This window comes from Corvus moneduloides, chromosome 11, assembly GCF_009650955.1.
Source record: "Corvus moneduloides isolate bCorMon1 chromosome 11, bCorMon1.pri, whole genome shotgun sequence".
NCBI classification, from domain to species: domain Eukaryota; kingdom Metazoa; phylum Chordata; class Aves; order Passeriformes; family Corvidae; genus Corvus; species Corvus moneduloides.
Window position 1 is genome coordinate 9,937,115 of NC_045486.1, and position 13,235 is coordinate 9,950,349.

Sequence of the window (13,235 nt, forward strand, 5' to 3'; positions counted from 1 at the left end):
CCCCTCTCCTGGGAGGCTCAGCTCCAGCAGGGGACATGGAAAGGGTCACTGTCCTGTCCCCCCATTGGTTGGTTCATGGTTGGGGATGTCACCCCTGGGGAAGAGGGTACATGGACCTTACGGAAGTCTCATGCCCTGAGCTCTGCCACCTTAGCAGGCAAAGGCAGGGGATGCAGCTGCAAGGTTAGGGTAGCTTTGCTTAACAAGTGTCTTAATGAGCATGTTAATGAGTGTGTGACACCTTCACAATGGCGTTGTAGTCAAGGCTCTGGTTTTAGTGTGTAAATCAAATATCACATCCCCAAACCACTGATGATAAACACACACTCTTCAGCAGGAGTGATGTGTGGGACATGTACGACTGATACAGGTGTAAAATACTTCTGTCTCCTGGTGTTGCAAGCACAGGTAACCTGCCAAGCCAGGGAGGTTTACACTGCTGAGGCCTGCAGAAATGCAGACCAGCTCCTTTATGAACTTGTGCCCCTCCCAGTGCATTGCCCACCTTCTGGCAAACAATCGCTCTGTGGAGCCTGGGCAGGTAATACACAGTGAACAGCCCAAGGGGATGCAACCACTGGGCCTGGAGGTATGGCAATTACAAGAAGTTTAGGGGAAGGAGAATGCAGCAGCTGGACCAGGAATGGGGTCCTGCAGCATCCTGGCTGCTGCCACAGCTGGGTTTGGCAGCTCCCAGCAGGAGATAATGGCCCTGTAAAACGATTTGCTTTCTTGCCCAGCAGCCCAGCCCTTGTTTTCTGCTCTCAGGAAGGATTTTTAAAGAAGCCATACTGTGTTACCCACTCAACCCTGTCTCAGGGCTCTCCCATCCCTGTTGCCCTTCACATGCACACAGTCCCTTTCTGGGGTTATCAGCTGCTCCTGAGGGTGTCGGAAGCAAGGGACAGAGCCAAGGAAGGAGAGCAAGAGAGATAAAGAAGGAAGAGAGGCTCTGGGCTAACACCAACTGCACATCTTTTAATTTTTTTATTGTAAAACATGGCCAACATGTGCAAGGCTCCAGCCCAGGATCACAGCTCCCAGGTGGAAGGTGGGCCCCGTGGGTGGTCAGAAAGCTAAAGATGGCAGGAGCTCCAGGCAGCCCAGAATAATGGCACTTCTGCAGCAAGAGCAGCTCCCGTGCGGAGCAGCGCAGAGCTGAGTGGCACAAGGACAGACACAGACTGATCTCTTCAGAAGAGGCGCTTCTCGTACCTGCGAGGGAAGCAGCACCAGGGAGCCCCTTTACTGACCCACCTCACCCAGGGCAGGGACAGAGGTGCAGTAAGGAATGGATCCTGCCAGCCCAGGGAGGGGGACAGCCTCAGCTGATGCAGCTGTGCAGTGCCAGGGCAAGCCAATGGCACACCAAGCCAAGGGCATGGTAGCTGAGGTACAGGGTGGCTGTTTCAAACCCACAACACCCCCCCGAGGTGACAAGCAAGGATTCTGCCAGAAGCACTTACGAATGGAGGCCGTGCACCCCTCCTTCAACCTGGGCAGATGTCGTCCTCTTCTCAAATTTCAGCTCTCCTGAGTACATCATGGCTCTGAGGGGGAAGGACACCCATCACAAGCCAGGCAGAGTCCAGGGAAGACAGTGTTCTGGCACATGCTCAGCTGGAACAGCTGGGATGAGGGTCATTGGTTCCTCCAGCCGTGGCCAGAATGGTCTTTTCTGTGCTCCCAAGAACCAGGCTGGGTAACGTAACCCAAACATTTTGAGCCCAGCCAGCTGAATACGCAGCAAGAGACCACACTCCTGCAGCCCTGGGGCTGGCAGATCCATGATGAAGTGCCCACTGGATATGAGGGAAGATGGCTACTAACTATCCAGAACACACCACAGCTTGAGTACAGCTGCCCAGGGACTCCAGACAGCAGGACCATGACCTAACAAGAGTACAGGCATGGGGAAGCACTCACCGGACTTGGGTCAGGCTCTTGGCACCGATATCCTGGCAGGAATGCTGGATCCCAGCAATTAGGTATGGAATGAATTTATGGATAGAGCCCTTGTCTTGCACTGCACCGGAGACCCCCTGGGCCACTTTGATTTTGTCTGTCTCACTGCATGAAAGCACATATCAAGGATATTTGTGAAGCAGAGAAGCCCCAAAAGCTTGATCTGCTGCCCCAAAGCACCATCTCTGACCTGAAATACCGATTCTGGCTGCCCAAGTTCTTGTCCATGGCATCTAGGGAGCCCATGCCGCGGTATTTCTTCAGCCTGATGCCATCCGAGAAGAAGTACTCGCCTGGGGCCTCCGTGGTGGCAGCCAGGAGAGAGCCCATCATCACTGGCACGAGATATCACCAGGAACAGCACATCAGCAGCAGTGGTGGCAAAATCCCTCAGGGTCGCTGGGCACAGCATTGGCTGCAGCTCCCATGCCTCCAGCAGGTAAATGCCCTCATGCCCAGTGTGATGCCATATGGGAACACTTCCTAGGAGACTCCTACAATGGTGCTCACCTGTGGAGGCCCCAAGTGCCAGCGCCTTGGCGATGTGCCCAACCGTCTGGATCCCTCCGTCGGCAATCACAGGGACGCCGAACCTCCTGGCATACTCGGACACCTTGTACACCGCGGTGGCCTGGGGACGGCCGCACGCCAGCACTGCGGGACAGAGCACACACAGGATGAGCTCCACACAGCAGCACATCCCTGTCCAAGCAGGCCCTTTCAGGCTTCCAGCACACACATGCTCCAGCACTCAGAACACACAAATCCCTGGATGCTCCTTCCCTAGGCTGAATTGCAAGAGAAGCAGATGCCCGGGAGATGCCTGCTGAGACGTCCTCACAGCCCTTAGCTCCAAGAAGCTGAGTGACCTTGGGACTGGGGTCTTTGATCAGATGCTTGAGATCACACGAGACTTGTGGCTCATCCTGGTGCACAGCAGATGTGTGGGGAGCTTGGGAAGGAAATAAAGCAAACTCCAAAAGCCCCTCTCCAAAGCATCTCTGGCATGTAGCCATGTCCCACTGCTTGCTCTCTCCTGGAGCTGCCAGAGCCCTTGTCCATGTACCCAGCATCTGTATGATGTGTCTCTTGAATGGAAAGGCAGTTGGCTGGGAGAGAGCTGGTATGCTTGTATATGGTATAGATATAAATATATCTATACATACAGGTCTGCATACACACACGAACACACATGCAGCAGTGGAAAAGGAAACGGGCAGAATGGTTTGGTAATAATTTATGTTCCTGCCCTGCAATATAGCAAGGATTCCATCAGGTTTAGGTGTCCCATGGGGAGGGAGTTACCAGCTTTGGATTTACTTGTTCTTCCCAGTTAGTAGCAGTTAAGAGGCTTCCCATTATGTGAGGAAAACCGGCACAAGGCATATTTTGTAACACATTTGTCAGCCACAGGCATGCAAGAACACTGAGATAAGCTTTTCTCAGGGAGACTTCCCTTCCCCATGATCAGCTGGAAGACTTTTCTCCAGTCATGGTTAGTCCCATAAACTGGGTAAGATTAAGGGCATGCAGTATTAGTACTTTGGAGTGTGAACTCCAGGTGTGGTTCAGCCTGCACGGCAGCAGTGCTGGCAGCACGTCCCTGGCAGAGGCGTGCTGGGGCCAGGATGCTGCAGTTCCTCTGCTCCCAGCACTCAGCAGCAGCTGCTGAGGGAGGGAAGCCAGACTCCAGGCTGAGATTGTTAAAGAACTGAATTTAATCAGACCCCAGCATTCAGCTCGGGCTCAGCCAGCCAGGGAGAGGCTGCCAGCTTTATCATCAATGCCCTTAAAGAGGTGGTCTCGCACAGTTCCGCACTGCTGAAGGCCACACTGCAGCTGCAAAACACTGCCACGGAAGAGCTCTGTGGAGAGAAACACCCATTTCTGGAGGTCTTGAGTCCAGGGTCTATGGGATCGTGCTATAGACAGTGCAGGGCCTGCAGAAACCTCTCAAGCGCAACCACAGAGACCAGCCCTTTTAAAGCACAGCTTGGCTCAGGGCCCCTGGGAGCATCGCACCTCTCCGACTGTCCCAGTGCCCAGTGCCACAGCCCCGGAGTGCAGGCTTCCCAAGCAGGGTTCTGAGCACACACACATCACATAGTCGGGGTGAGGGTTTGTCCCTTTTAGTGCATTGGCAAAGGGTGGCCCTACAAAATCATCTGCTAGAGAAAACCTTCCAGGATCTGCAAAAGTAAACCTCTCCCTTTGAGGTGTGTCACAACTAGGAGAAAGGACAAAGCCTAAGGCTTGCCTTGCAGGGGCTGCTTGATCTGGTAGCATCAGAGCAGAGAACACCGCACCTTGTGCTGGGCAGGCAAGAGCCCCTTCTCTCCAGACTTGGTGGGGAAAGATGGGACACAGCTGCCAAGGTGGCCATGCATGGTGAAGTCCCTCCATAACTCAGGAGAGCCAGCTTCATGGGAAGCTTGGCCAGTGCACAACTTCCCCAGAACTAGGGTTACGTTTTGAGCACGATTGAGGACTGCTCAGGGATCACCTCCCAGTACTGGATCAGCAGGAGCATGCCTGGCTAGGAATCCAGAAAGTGCAGTCAGAAAGCCCAGTCAGGCTCCTAACTGGATTTTGGAGTGGAGAGGACAGGCCTGAGTTCCCTCAGCTTGGACACTTCAGATTCTGCTTTACAAAATCAGAAAGGCTTCTCAGATTTCATTTCAGATTCAAAACCAGTATCCAAAGCCACAAAACCCCAAGTGCATCTACAGCTAAATTATTCTCAAACAAGCAGTAGGGCCATGTGCAGCCAAATCAGGGTCCTGCTTCAAGACACATAATTAGGGTTGGGAACAGGGCAAGTGACTTACTATAGGTGCCCGTGACAGTAGAAGGGCATTTGGGGCTGTGGGACTTTAGGTCTGGAGGGATCTTTGGAGCAGCTAAACGAAAACAAACACACACATTTTAGAGACAGAAGAACAGCAGCAGAACAAAGGACCCCAGAAGTGACCTGCTACTGGGCAGAGCATACGGTGTGGGACAGAGCTGACTTTGCAGACCCTTCCTAGCCTAAGCCAAGCCAGAGGCCAGATCCCAGGCAGCCAGGCCTGCCTATGCACAGCACATGCTCGCCCTACCCCAGCAGCCAGCCAGAGAGGTGGCACCTACCCCAAAAAGACAGAGTTCTTGCCCTTAACAGGGCCAAAAACCTGGGGAGCTGCAGGCAAGAGTTCTGCAACCACATCTCCTGTGAAGCACCATGCTCTACCTCTGCTCTGCTCCTTTGCCAAAACCAGCACCCAACCCTATCTCCTGGGGCAGCTGGAGGAACCACCGGGACATTCACCTCGCTGCAGATCAGAGCGTGCCTTTGCCTCGGAGCCTGGGTAGGACATGTGTGTCCTGGTTCTGTTCTGGCTATGGAAGTGTCAGCCCAACGATACTACCCCCCTTAGAAAGCTGACCTGAGACAGACTGCCCTGACTGGGAATCCCCTGCAGCCAGGCAAAGCGGGAATGCAGCACAGGTCCAGGGCTGCTCACAGGCTCCATGCTGGAAAGGGCAAAGCTAATGCAGCATCTTCAGCCAGCAGCTGCTCACTTGCTGCCTCCTGTGGCACAGACCAAGGACGAAAGCAGAGAGGGGACGTACTTGTGGACTGCAGCACCTTCCTGCACCACCTCTCTGTACCCCACCAGAGGTTCAACACTCAAGGACTGAGTCTGTCCTCACGATAGACTTTCTTCAGGCCCTAGGGGATGCCCCTCTTGCCTTTTAACTAAGGGTGACAGTCTCTGCCTCACACAAGCTCTGTCTAACTGCAGAGACAAAAGCAAGAAATCCCATTTTGGCCTGGAAATTGCAAAGGCACCGAGCCCAGATCAATATTCAAGCATCACGCACACTGGTGCCAGAAGGGAAAATGGACAGGCCAGTGCACTTCACCCATCAGCACTCGGGATCCAGTAACCCCCTCTCCCTGCAGAGCTGCCCGCCAGCCCCATCCCACACTGAGCCAGCAGCTCCCCTCAGGCAAAGCCGCCATCTGCCACACCGGCTCTACTCAGTCTCGGTCAGTACTGGGAAATGCCTTTGCTGCTGCTGCCACCCCAAAGGTTGGAAGTCCTGGACAAAGCGGGTGGAAGGCGTCTTGCTGGTCTTGCTGTTGGACACTGCCCTCACAACGGGAGAATTCCATCCCAGCCATGCTGCTTTTCAGCACGGAATTTCTACTAATAGCTGTCTTCAGCCTATTTAGGAAGCAGCTGATCTCTCTTACCTTCCTGTGTGATGCAGATGGAACCACTGCCCATTCCGACCCTCAGGGCATCAACCCCCGCGTCAATGAGGTTCTTGGCCTGAGCAGCAGTCACCACTGTGGGGAGCAGAAATCGGTTTGAAAACAGACAAGCACATTTGCAAACAACACTTCTCTGCCCTGGAGGTTCCCCTCAAGGCCTCCAACATCCCCTGCCCAGAGCAACAGCCTGTGCCAGAGCCAGGCCTGTCTGGGAGAAGCAGTAAGTTTCTGCCCCAACTGTCCCCAGTGGGTGAGGTGACACTGCCCCCTTAGGCTATTCTGCAACACACTTCCACCCAAAGGCTGAGGCAGCAGAAGTCACAGCATGGTCCCAAGCACTCTCTGGGCCACACGAGGTAGGGAGGGCAGAGTACAGGGTAACAGCAACATCAGGTAAAGACAAGGACCCCTGGACTCTGCTGTCAAAAGGCAGGGAAAATTGCCATTAGATTTCCACATCAAGCAATATTCATTATTATGCAAAATTTTAAACTGGTGTGTAAAATAAGCTAAAGTGTAATGTGCTACAGAGGACTGTAGCACACTGTGCTGCAGAACAAAGGTTTCCAAGTATCTGCAGCTGTAAGGTACTGCCCTGTGTCTACAGTGGTCTTGCTCCATTCCACAAGCCAGAGGAAACCATTTTAAGTTCATAGACATTTACCAAGATGACCATTCCATTCATATCCCTGCAGCTCCCTCTGTGTCTAAGAAACAAACGTCATTTAAAGACAAGCAGAGTCTTCAACACACGCCTACCATTTCCTCCAATAACTTGTAGGTTGGGATATTTCTCCTTAATGTACTTTATCATATTGATCTGGAAGATGGAGTTCCCCTGAGAGGAATCCTGCAACAGAAAGAAAATCAGTTTCAACCAGAATTTCTGCAGATTACAAATGCAGCTTCAGAAAAGCTTCAGATCTTCACTCTGCTTGCTGGGGTCTCTGCTAAGCTGGGTAAATGGGCAAAATGACTCCCCACATTGGGCATAGAACCCCAGGAGAAGCTGCTGCCTAGACAGGAATGTACCTTTCCAGTACAGTTTATTGTAAAGTCAGTTTATTGTAAAGTCTTCAGTAATATCCTTCATGTTTAATCCTGTAGCTTCTACAAACTACAAGCAGAACATCTGGCTGTGGATAAGAACCATCTGGCTCTACCAGCAGGACACTGTCAGTCCTGTCTCAAACTACAGGTGAAATGGAGAATGTTCCTTGTGAAACCCAAGAGGGCTGGGGAGGGGATACACCTCCCCACTGTGCAGCAGAGCAGCTCGAATACCAGACGCTGAGCACTGAGTACTCAGGCCCTGCCAGCCTCCATGACCCAGTCAAATCGTGTCTGTTAAACATTTCCCACTGCTCAGCCATGCCCTCAGAGCACACCGGACGCACAGGATCACGATCGATGAGAAAACCATGTGCAAATACAGGCAGTGACAACTGTGCCCGAAAGTTTACAGGCCAGAAAGGGAAACCAGCAGAGCAACTCTGGGCTCACCGATCACTCCTGAACATCAGTAAGAGAGTAACACAGTAACAAACACCAAAGGGATAAAGGGAAACTGTAAGAAGCCGAGCATTCAAAATTAGTCAGGAATATCAGAGAGGCTGGTGGCAGAGTGCAAGAGGTATTTGTAGATGATTCTGTATTAACCGACAGTGTTTCTCTTCTCAGCCTTCAGGGCTTCAGTGCACCCTACAAACTCCCTCCAGGTCGCGTAAGTCTCCAGGCAAGAGGAAACCCTGCAATTTGGCAATTCTAACCTGAACAAGACTGAGAGGTCAACAAACTGCTATATTCTAACACGTAAAGGCCTCTGACAAAGACAGCGAGTGCCACACTGCTGCCACACTGTCAGAGACATTCATCCAGCCCGAGGACTCACCCCCAGTGTCCCAGGCTGACACAATGCCCATGGGCGCCCCATGGGTGCTCACCAGCACGACAGCGTCCACGCCAGCCTGCACCAGCAGGTCCAGCCGGTACTTGTCATCCTCGTGGGTCCCGATAGCGGCACCACAGAGCAGCTGCTTCTTGGAGTCCTTAGAAGCCAGAGGATAGTCCCTGTTCTTCTTGAGATCAGTGCGGGCAATGATAGCCACCAGCTCATCATCTTCATTAACAATTGGCAGCTTGCCTGGAAACCGACAGGAAGAACATTATTGCAGGTTTCTGCAGGAGACAGACGTTAGCTCAGAGCAGTGCAGCAGACCAGGAGCAGTGGGCAGGCAGAAACTGCCAAAAGATGGAGACTCAGAGGTGTGTTACCAAATCTTGACTGGCCATGGATGCCAGCAGCCCTGGCTCAAGAAACAGATAAAGGAGTTTGCAGGATTGGAGAAGAACTCAGTATTTTTACATTAACCATAGATAAAGTGTGTATTTTTTAATAATTAGACACACAATACCCTATTAAAAATCAAACTAATAAACCCTAAGAGAGCAGAACTGAGTGCTGAAATGTGAAGGCCAGGAGAGAAAATCAAAGACAGTGGATAGACAGCCAAATACTGGGCTGCCAAGAATCCCTCAACTCCAAACACATTTGAGATGAAGGCATGTGAACTCTGTACCCTGGCAGAGGGCTGCAGGGATTCTCTTCACTATCCTCTCCCATGCTTCACCCGTGCAGGGACTGTGTGCACACATTCACCCACTGCTGCCCCAGCCTAGCGCTTCCACAGCTCTCTCTTGTGCCCCTGATGGCCACAGGTACCTTTTTTACTCCTTTGCAGAATTTCATTTGCTTCTTTCAACATTACGCCAGCTGGGGCCACAACAAGATCCTCCCGCTTTGTCATAATCTAGTGGGTGGGAGAAGATAAAAAGTTACAAGAACTCCTTCACACTGATCTGAAAATATCAAACCCCCCCTGCCCACGTGAAACGCTCTGCAGCAGCCATGCAGGAGTGCTCCACAAAGAGTCCACAGCACAGCAACACGCCTCCAGAAACACACAGGAAAAGCCTCCAGTGTGCTGTCCCCATGTGAGCACTGGCATCAGGCCCCAAGCCCATTAGTGCACTGAAAACAGGAGATGGCAGAAGGCCTCAGGAAGACAAGTGAAAGTACCTAGAAACAAGGGACAACTCTCAGATGACCCTTATTTGGGACATCACCCTAACAGCCCTCCATTTTAACTGAAGCACACGCAAATAAGGGCTGGAGACACCTTCAGAGTCTCATGCTGTTGTGGCAGAAATGGTGCCCTCGATCTCGTTTTCAGGCAGCATTTCCAGTGCACAGGCCCTGGAAGGGCTCTGCCCAGAATAACCCACTGCTGCTGCTGGTAAGGTCAGTGGGGCAAAGGAGTTGCATCAATCCAAATATGCTCACCCACGCTCACTCTGACAAACATGCACCAAAACACGGTGGAAAACAAAGGGCAGTGCTGGACAGTGGGCAACAGGGGAACATCTGACCTAGTATGGTGGCTTTCACCACAACAGTGGTCTCCCACTGGGAGAGCAGCCCAGAGAGATAATGAAATCTCCCTCCTTGGAGATTTAGACACAGCCCCACAAAACCTGCTCCAGCGGAACGTGCCTCGAGCAGGTGGCTTGACAAGAGACTTCCAAGTCCCTTTCCAACCACAGCATTCTGTGATCACCAGGTCCCCATGAAAGGTTATTTGAGAAGGCTGGGCAAAGCTAAAAGGGAACACTCTGTAACCCTTCAGGAAGGTAGATCAGTTGCGCACAAAGAAAAGAGGGAACATTTTAGTTATTTATACTGTAAGAACAGACATTTTGCATCGGGAAAGAGGCTGACCATGCCTGCATCTACCCAAAATGCTGTGACAGAACCCACATCTCGGGAGAAGCTAATCCACACTTCCTAAGTCTCTGGGATTCATGCGCTTCCTATGCTACAGGAAACCCATGTGTTTAAGTGGATGGCAATGAATGGCTCAGTAAGATGATTGCTGGACTGCCAGTGGAGAGAAGATTGAGGAAACCATGCGTTCCCCTGGCCTTGCCTGGTGACAGGGACAAGCACCAGACACTGACAGCAGCAAGTCTCCTGCTCTGCAGTGCTGAATGACCCATGTAAAGGATGAGGGAAGATTCTTATCTGGCTCCTCTGAAGGAGCAGCATTGCTTTAAAGGGCCGTGTGCACTTTTATAACCTACTCCTGGTTTAAGGCTTTCGTATCAGGTATTTGTAGCCGATTTCAAACCAAACAGGGATCAGCATGTGACATCAGGTTTGGTCAGCAAGAGCTAAAAATATTTGTGAGTCAAGAGCAAAGCGTGGCCAAGAGGCACTGGGGGTGTAACCTGACAGCGCCGCAGATCTCCAGTTACACAGCTTGTGTAACAGGGATCACAGAGAACATTCTCCTGCGTGAGGGGAGCCTGACAGCGAAGCATTATGAAGGCCAAACTGCCAGACTGCAAGTTCAGGGGGTTCTTTGAAAGAGCAAGTAACCCAGATGAGGCATATAGGGAAGGACAGCCCAGAAAAGGAAGATCAGCACTTAGAGGGTTTGTTGGGCAGAGTACAGCTGCTACAGAGCTGACCAGTGCCAGCGTATGGCACTACAGCAGCAGCCAGGAACACCAACAACTAATTAGTGAAGCAGAGGAGAGCTTCCACAGCACTGAAAGATAACCCCCATGACTCATACAAACTGCATGGTCTGCACTGCAGGAGTCGCTCAGAGAGTGCAAACGAACAAGACACTCTTCCCTGGAAATACACTCACAGACAGATCTGCAGAGCTAAGCTGGAGCTGCTCCCTCCCACTGGCAGAACACCCTCACAGCCACTCGCTCACCCTTCTCCTTATCACAAGCCACATGGCTTCCTAACATAGTGCTCATACCCATCAGGTACTCACAAGCCCTTCTCACCTCACCAAGGGGCAGGTCATGCTCTGACTCTTTCAGGAAATCAATATCTCTGGACGAGATGATCCCAACCAGCTTGCCCCCCATCTTCCCATTGTCCGTGATGGGAATCCCACAAAATCCATGACGAGCTTTTGCTTCAAACACATCTCGTACTCGGTCATTGGGGCTCAGCACCACGGGGTCTGTGATGAATCCTTGCTCGTATTTCTGAAAGGAAGCAGATCCAGCAGCCAGGCTGAGCAGCACTGCCAGGCCAGACAGGAGCGAGGCACATGACCATGGGTTACTGCAGCCACTCACACGGGTCTGCAACCACCCAGCCCAGCCACATGCTCACCAACAGGACGACTCTCAAACCAGAAACAAGTCTCACCTAAATGTTAAAATCCAAGTGTCTCCAGGCTAACCTCCTCCCTGAAACGATGGGGAATATTCCCACACCAGGAGGACTCAAGTCCCAGGCTGCCCATAGAAAGTGCCTGGCACACAAGAGGGCTGTGCCTGCAAACCCTGGCAGCACTACAGCTCTGAAACACCAAGATCGGGCACAAGTCAGCAGTCTCCTCATGCAGCTCATTCAGCGAGGCCAGACCCGTTGCCCACCTCCACGGAGGACCCTGTGCCAGCACGGTTTGGTGCTGCCGTTCCAGCCACTCACCTTCACCTTCCGCACTTCGTTGGCCTGGAACTCCGGGGTGCAGTTGTGGTGGATGAACCCAATTCCCCCGGTCAGCTGGGGACACAAAGGCGGCCGTGAGTCACTACAGACACTGCCCTGCGCTGCACCAATGGAGCCCTCGGGCCCGGCCTCGCCCCGAAGGGACCCCCGGGCAGACACACCGGTGCCTCAGGCAGCGTTTCCTGCCCCGCCAGCTCGGTGAGGGCGGCACACGGGACCCGCCCGCGGGGCGGCACTCACCGCCATGGCGATGGCCATGCTGGCCTCGGTGACTGTGTCCATGGGCGAGGAGACCAGCGGGGTCTTCAGGGTGATCCTCTTGGTCAGCGCCGAGGTCAGGTCCTGGCGGGGAGGCAGGCGGCGGCGGCGGGTGAGCGGCGGCACCGGCGCAACCCCCGCCCCGGCCCCCGGCCCGCTCCCCCGCCCCGGCCACTCACCACCTGGTCCGCCGTGAAGTCGATGTACCCGGGAAGGATGAGGAAATCGCTGCGGGGTAACGAGGGGAGACGCGTCAGCGACCGCAGCGGCCCCGCGCCCCGGTCCCGGTCCCACCCCCGTGCCGGCCGCACTCACTTGTACGTGAGCCCATCGCCGCAGCTGAAGAGCTGCTGCGCCGTCAGCCCGTCGTCGGGTACGTAGCCGGTGCCGCCACTGATCAGATAGTCCGCCATGGCCCCGCCGCGTGCCCGCCCCGCCACTCCGAGCGCACGCGCGCCCCGACGGCCGCCGGGAGGGACCCGCTGTGACCGCCCCGCGACGGCGTGGACAGAGCGACTCCGGGAGGGGCAGGCGCCGATAGCGCCCCCTGGTGCCGCGGAGGGCCCCGGAGCGGGGCACGGCCCCGGCTCTCGCTCTGCGTTGTGCCGGGCGGTGCCGGGGACACTCCGGGCCCCGGTGTCGCTCTCAGCCGCCAGCAGTGCCTCCTGAGCAGCTTCTCAGCACCGAGCCCGTACGTGTTCAGCCCGGTGACATCGGGTCATCGCGGCTGTTCTGTGTTCAGGCCGAGCAGCCGGGTCCGTGTACCGGTAGGAGGCAACAGGAGAGAGCTGAACTCCAGTACAGCCCAGTAGAGCCCTGCGTGCCAGGCCCTGGCTTGGCTGGCACCAGCTTGTGGCACCAGTACACTACTAGTACCTGCTAGAAGACCCTAAAAAAGCCCAGCTATGGGTGACATGGTGACATGCACAGAGAGACACTGCGGGTTGGGAGCCAAGTCCAACACCAGGTACTCCTGCAGTTTCAGAAGACAAGAATGGGCTTGTTGGGTCAGTGGTGGATGCAGAGCTGGGACAAACCAGCAGAACCCAAAGCAATTTTGTAAGTCAAAGGGAGCTGCACAAAGGATGAAAGTCAAAAGGCAGGAGCGAGGCAAGTCTTGCACCTCGAGGGGAATGAAAGGCACAAAGGAGAGAGGCAGCAGTCTCACCAGAGAGGATCCAAGGTGATCCCAGCTAGGCATTAGCCCCC

General features: G+C 53.8%; 1 protein-coding gene across 2 annotated transcripts; it reads right to left on the minus strand.

The window, feature by feature from the left end:
• Positions 1-958: 958 nt before the first annotated feature.
• On the minus strand, positions 959-12,536 carry IMPDH2 (inosine monophosphate dehydrogenase 2). Of its 2 annotated transcripts, XM_032120690.1 has the most exons (15): positions 12,342-12,536; positions 12,206-12,254; positions 12,009-12,110; positions 11,748-11,822; positions 11,090-11,296; positions 8,949-9,036; positions 8,170-8,369; positions 6,986-7,076; positions 6,206-6,301; positions 4,794-4,865; positions 2,476-2,619; positions 2,156-2,300; positions 1,927-2,070; positions 1,467-1,550; positions 959-1,215 (listed from the first exon to the last, which is right to left on the minus strand). In XM_032120690.1, exons 1-15 carry the CDS (start codon positions 12,437-12,439, stop codon positions 1,194-1,196), a joined length of 1,617 nt encoding a protein of 538 aa, XP_031976581.1. In that variant the 5' UTR covers positions 12,440-12,536; the 3' UTR covers positions 959-1,193. The 2 variants fall into 2 exon arrangements, with proteins under 2 accessions (XP_031976581.1, XP_031976582.1); XM_032120691.1 differs by lacking the exon at positions 4,794-4,865.
• Positions 12,537-13,235: the final 699 nt, after the last annotated feature.

What these genes read in the sequence shown, in the direction of transcription:
- IMPDH2 (XM_032120690.1), bottom strand. Translation starts at nt 12,439, where the DNA reads ATGGCGGACTATCTGATCAGTGGCGGCACCGGCTACGTACCCGACGAC. An exon ending in ACGAAGTGCGGAAGGTGAAG is followed by an intron (nt 11,297 to 11,747) that starts GTGAGTGGCTGG and finishes GCTTCCTTTCAG; the next exon opens with AAATACGAGCAAGGATTCAT. An exon ending in GGGGTGCACGGCCTCCATTC is followed by an intron (nt 1,216 to 1,466) that starts GTAAGTGCTTCT and finishes CTTCCCTCGCAG; the next exon opens with GTACGAGAAGCGCCTCTTCT.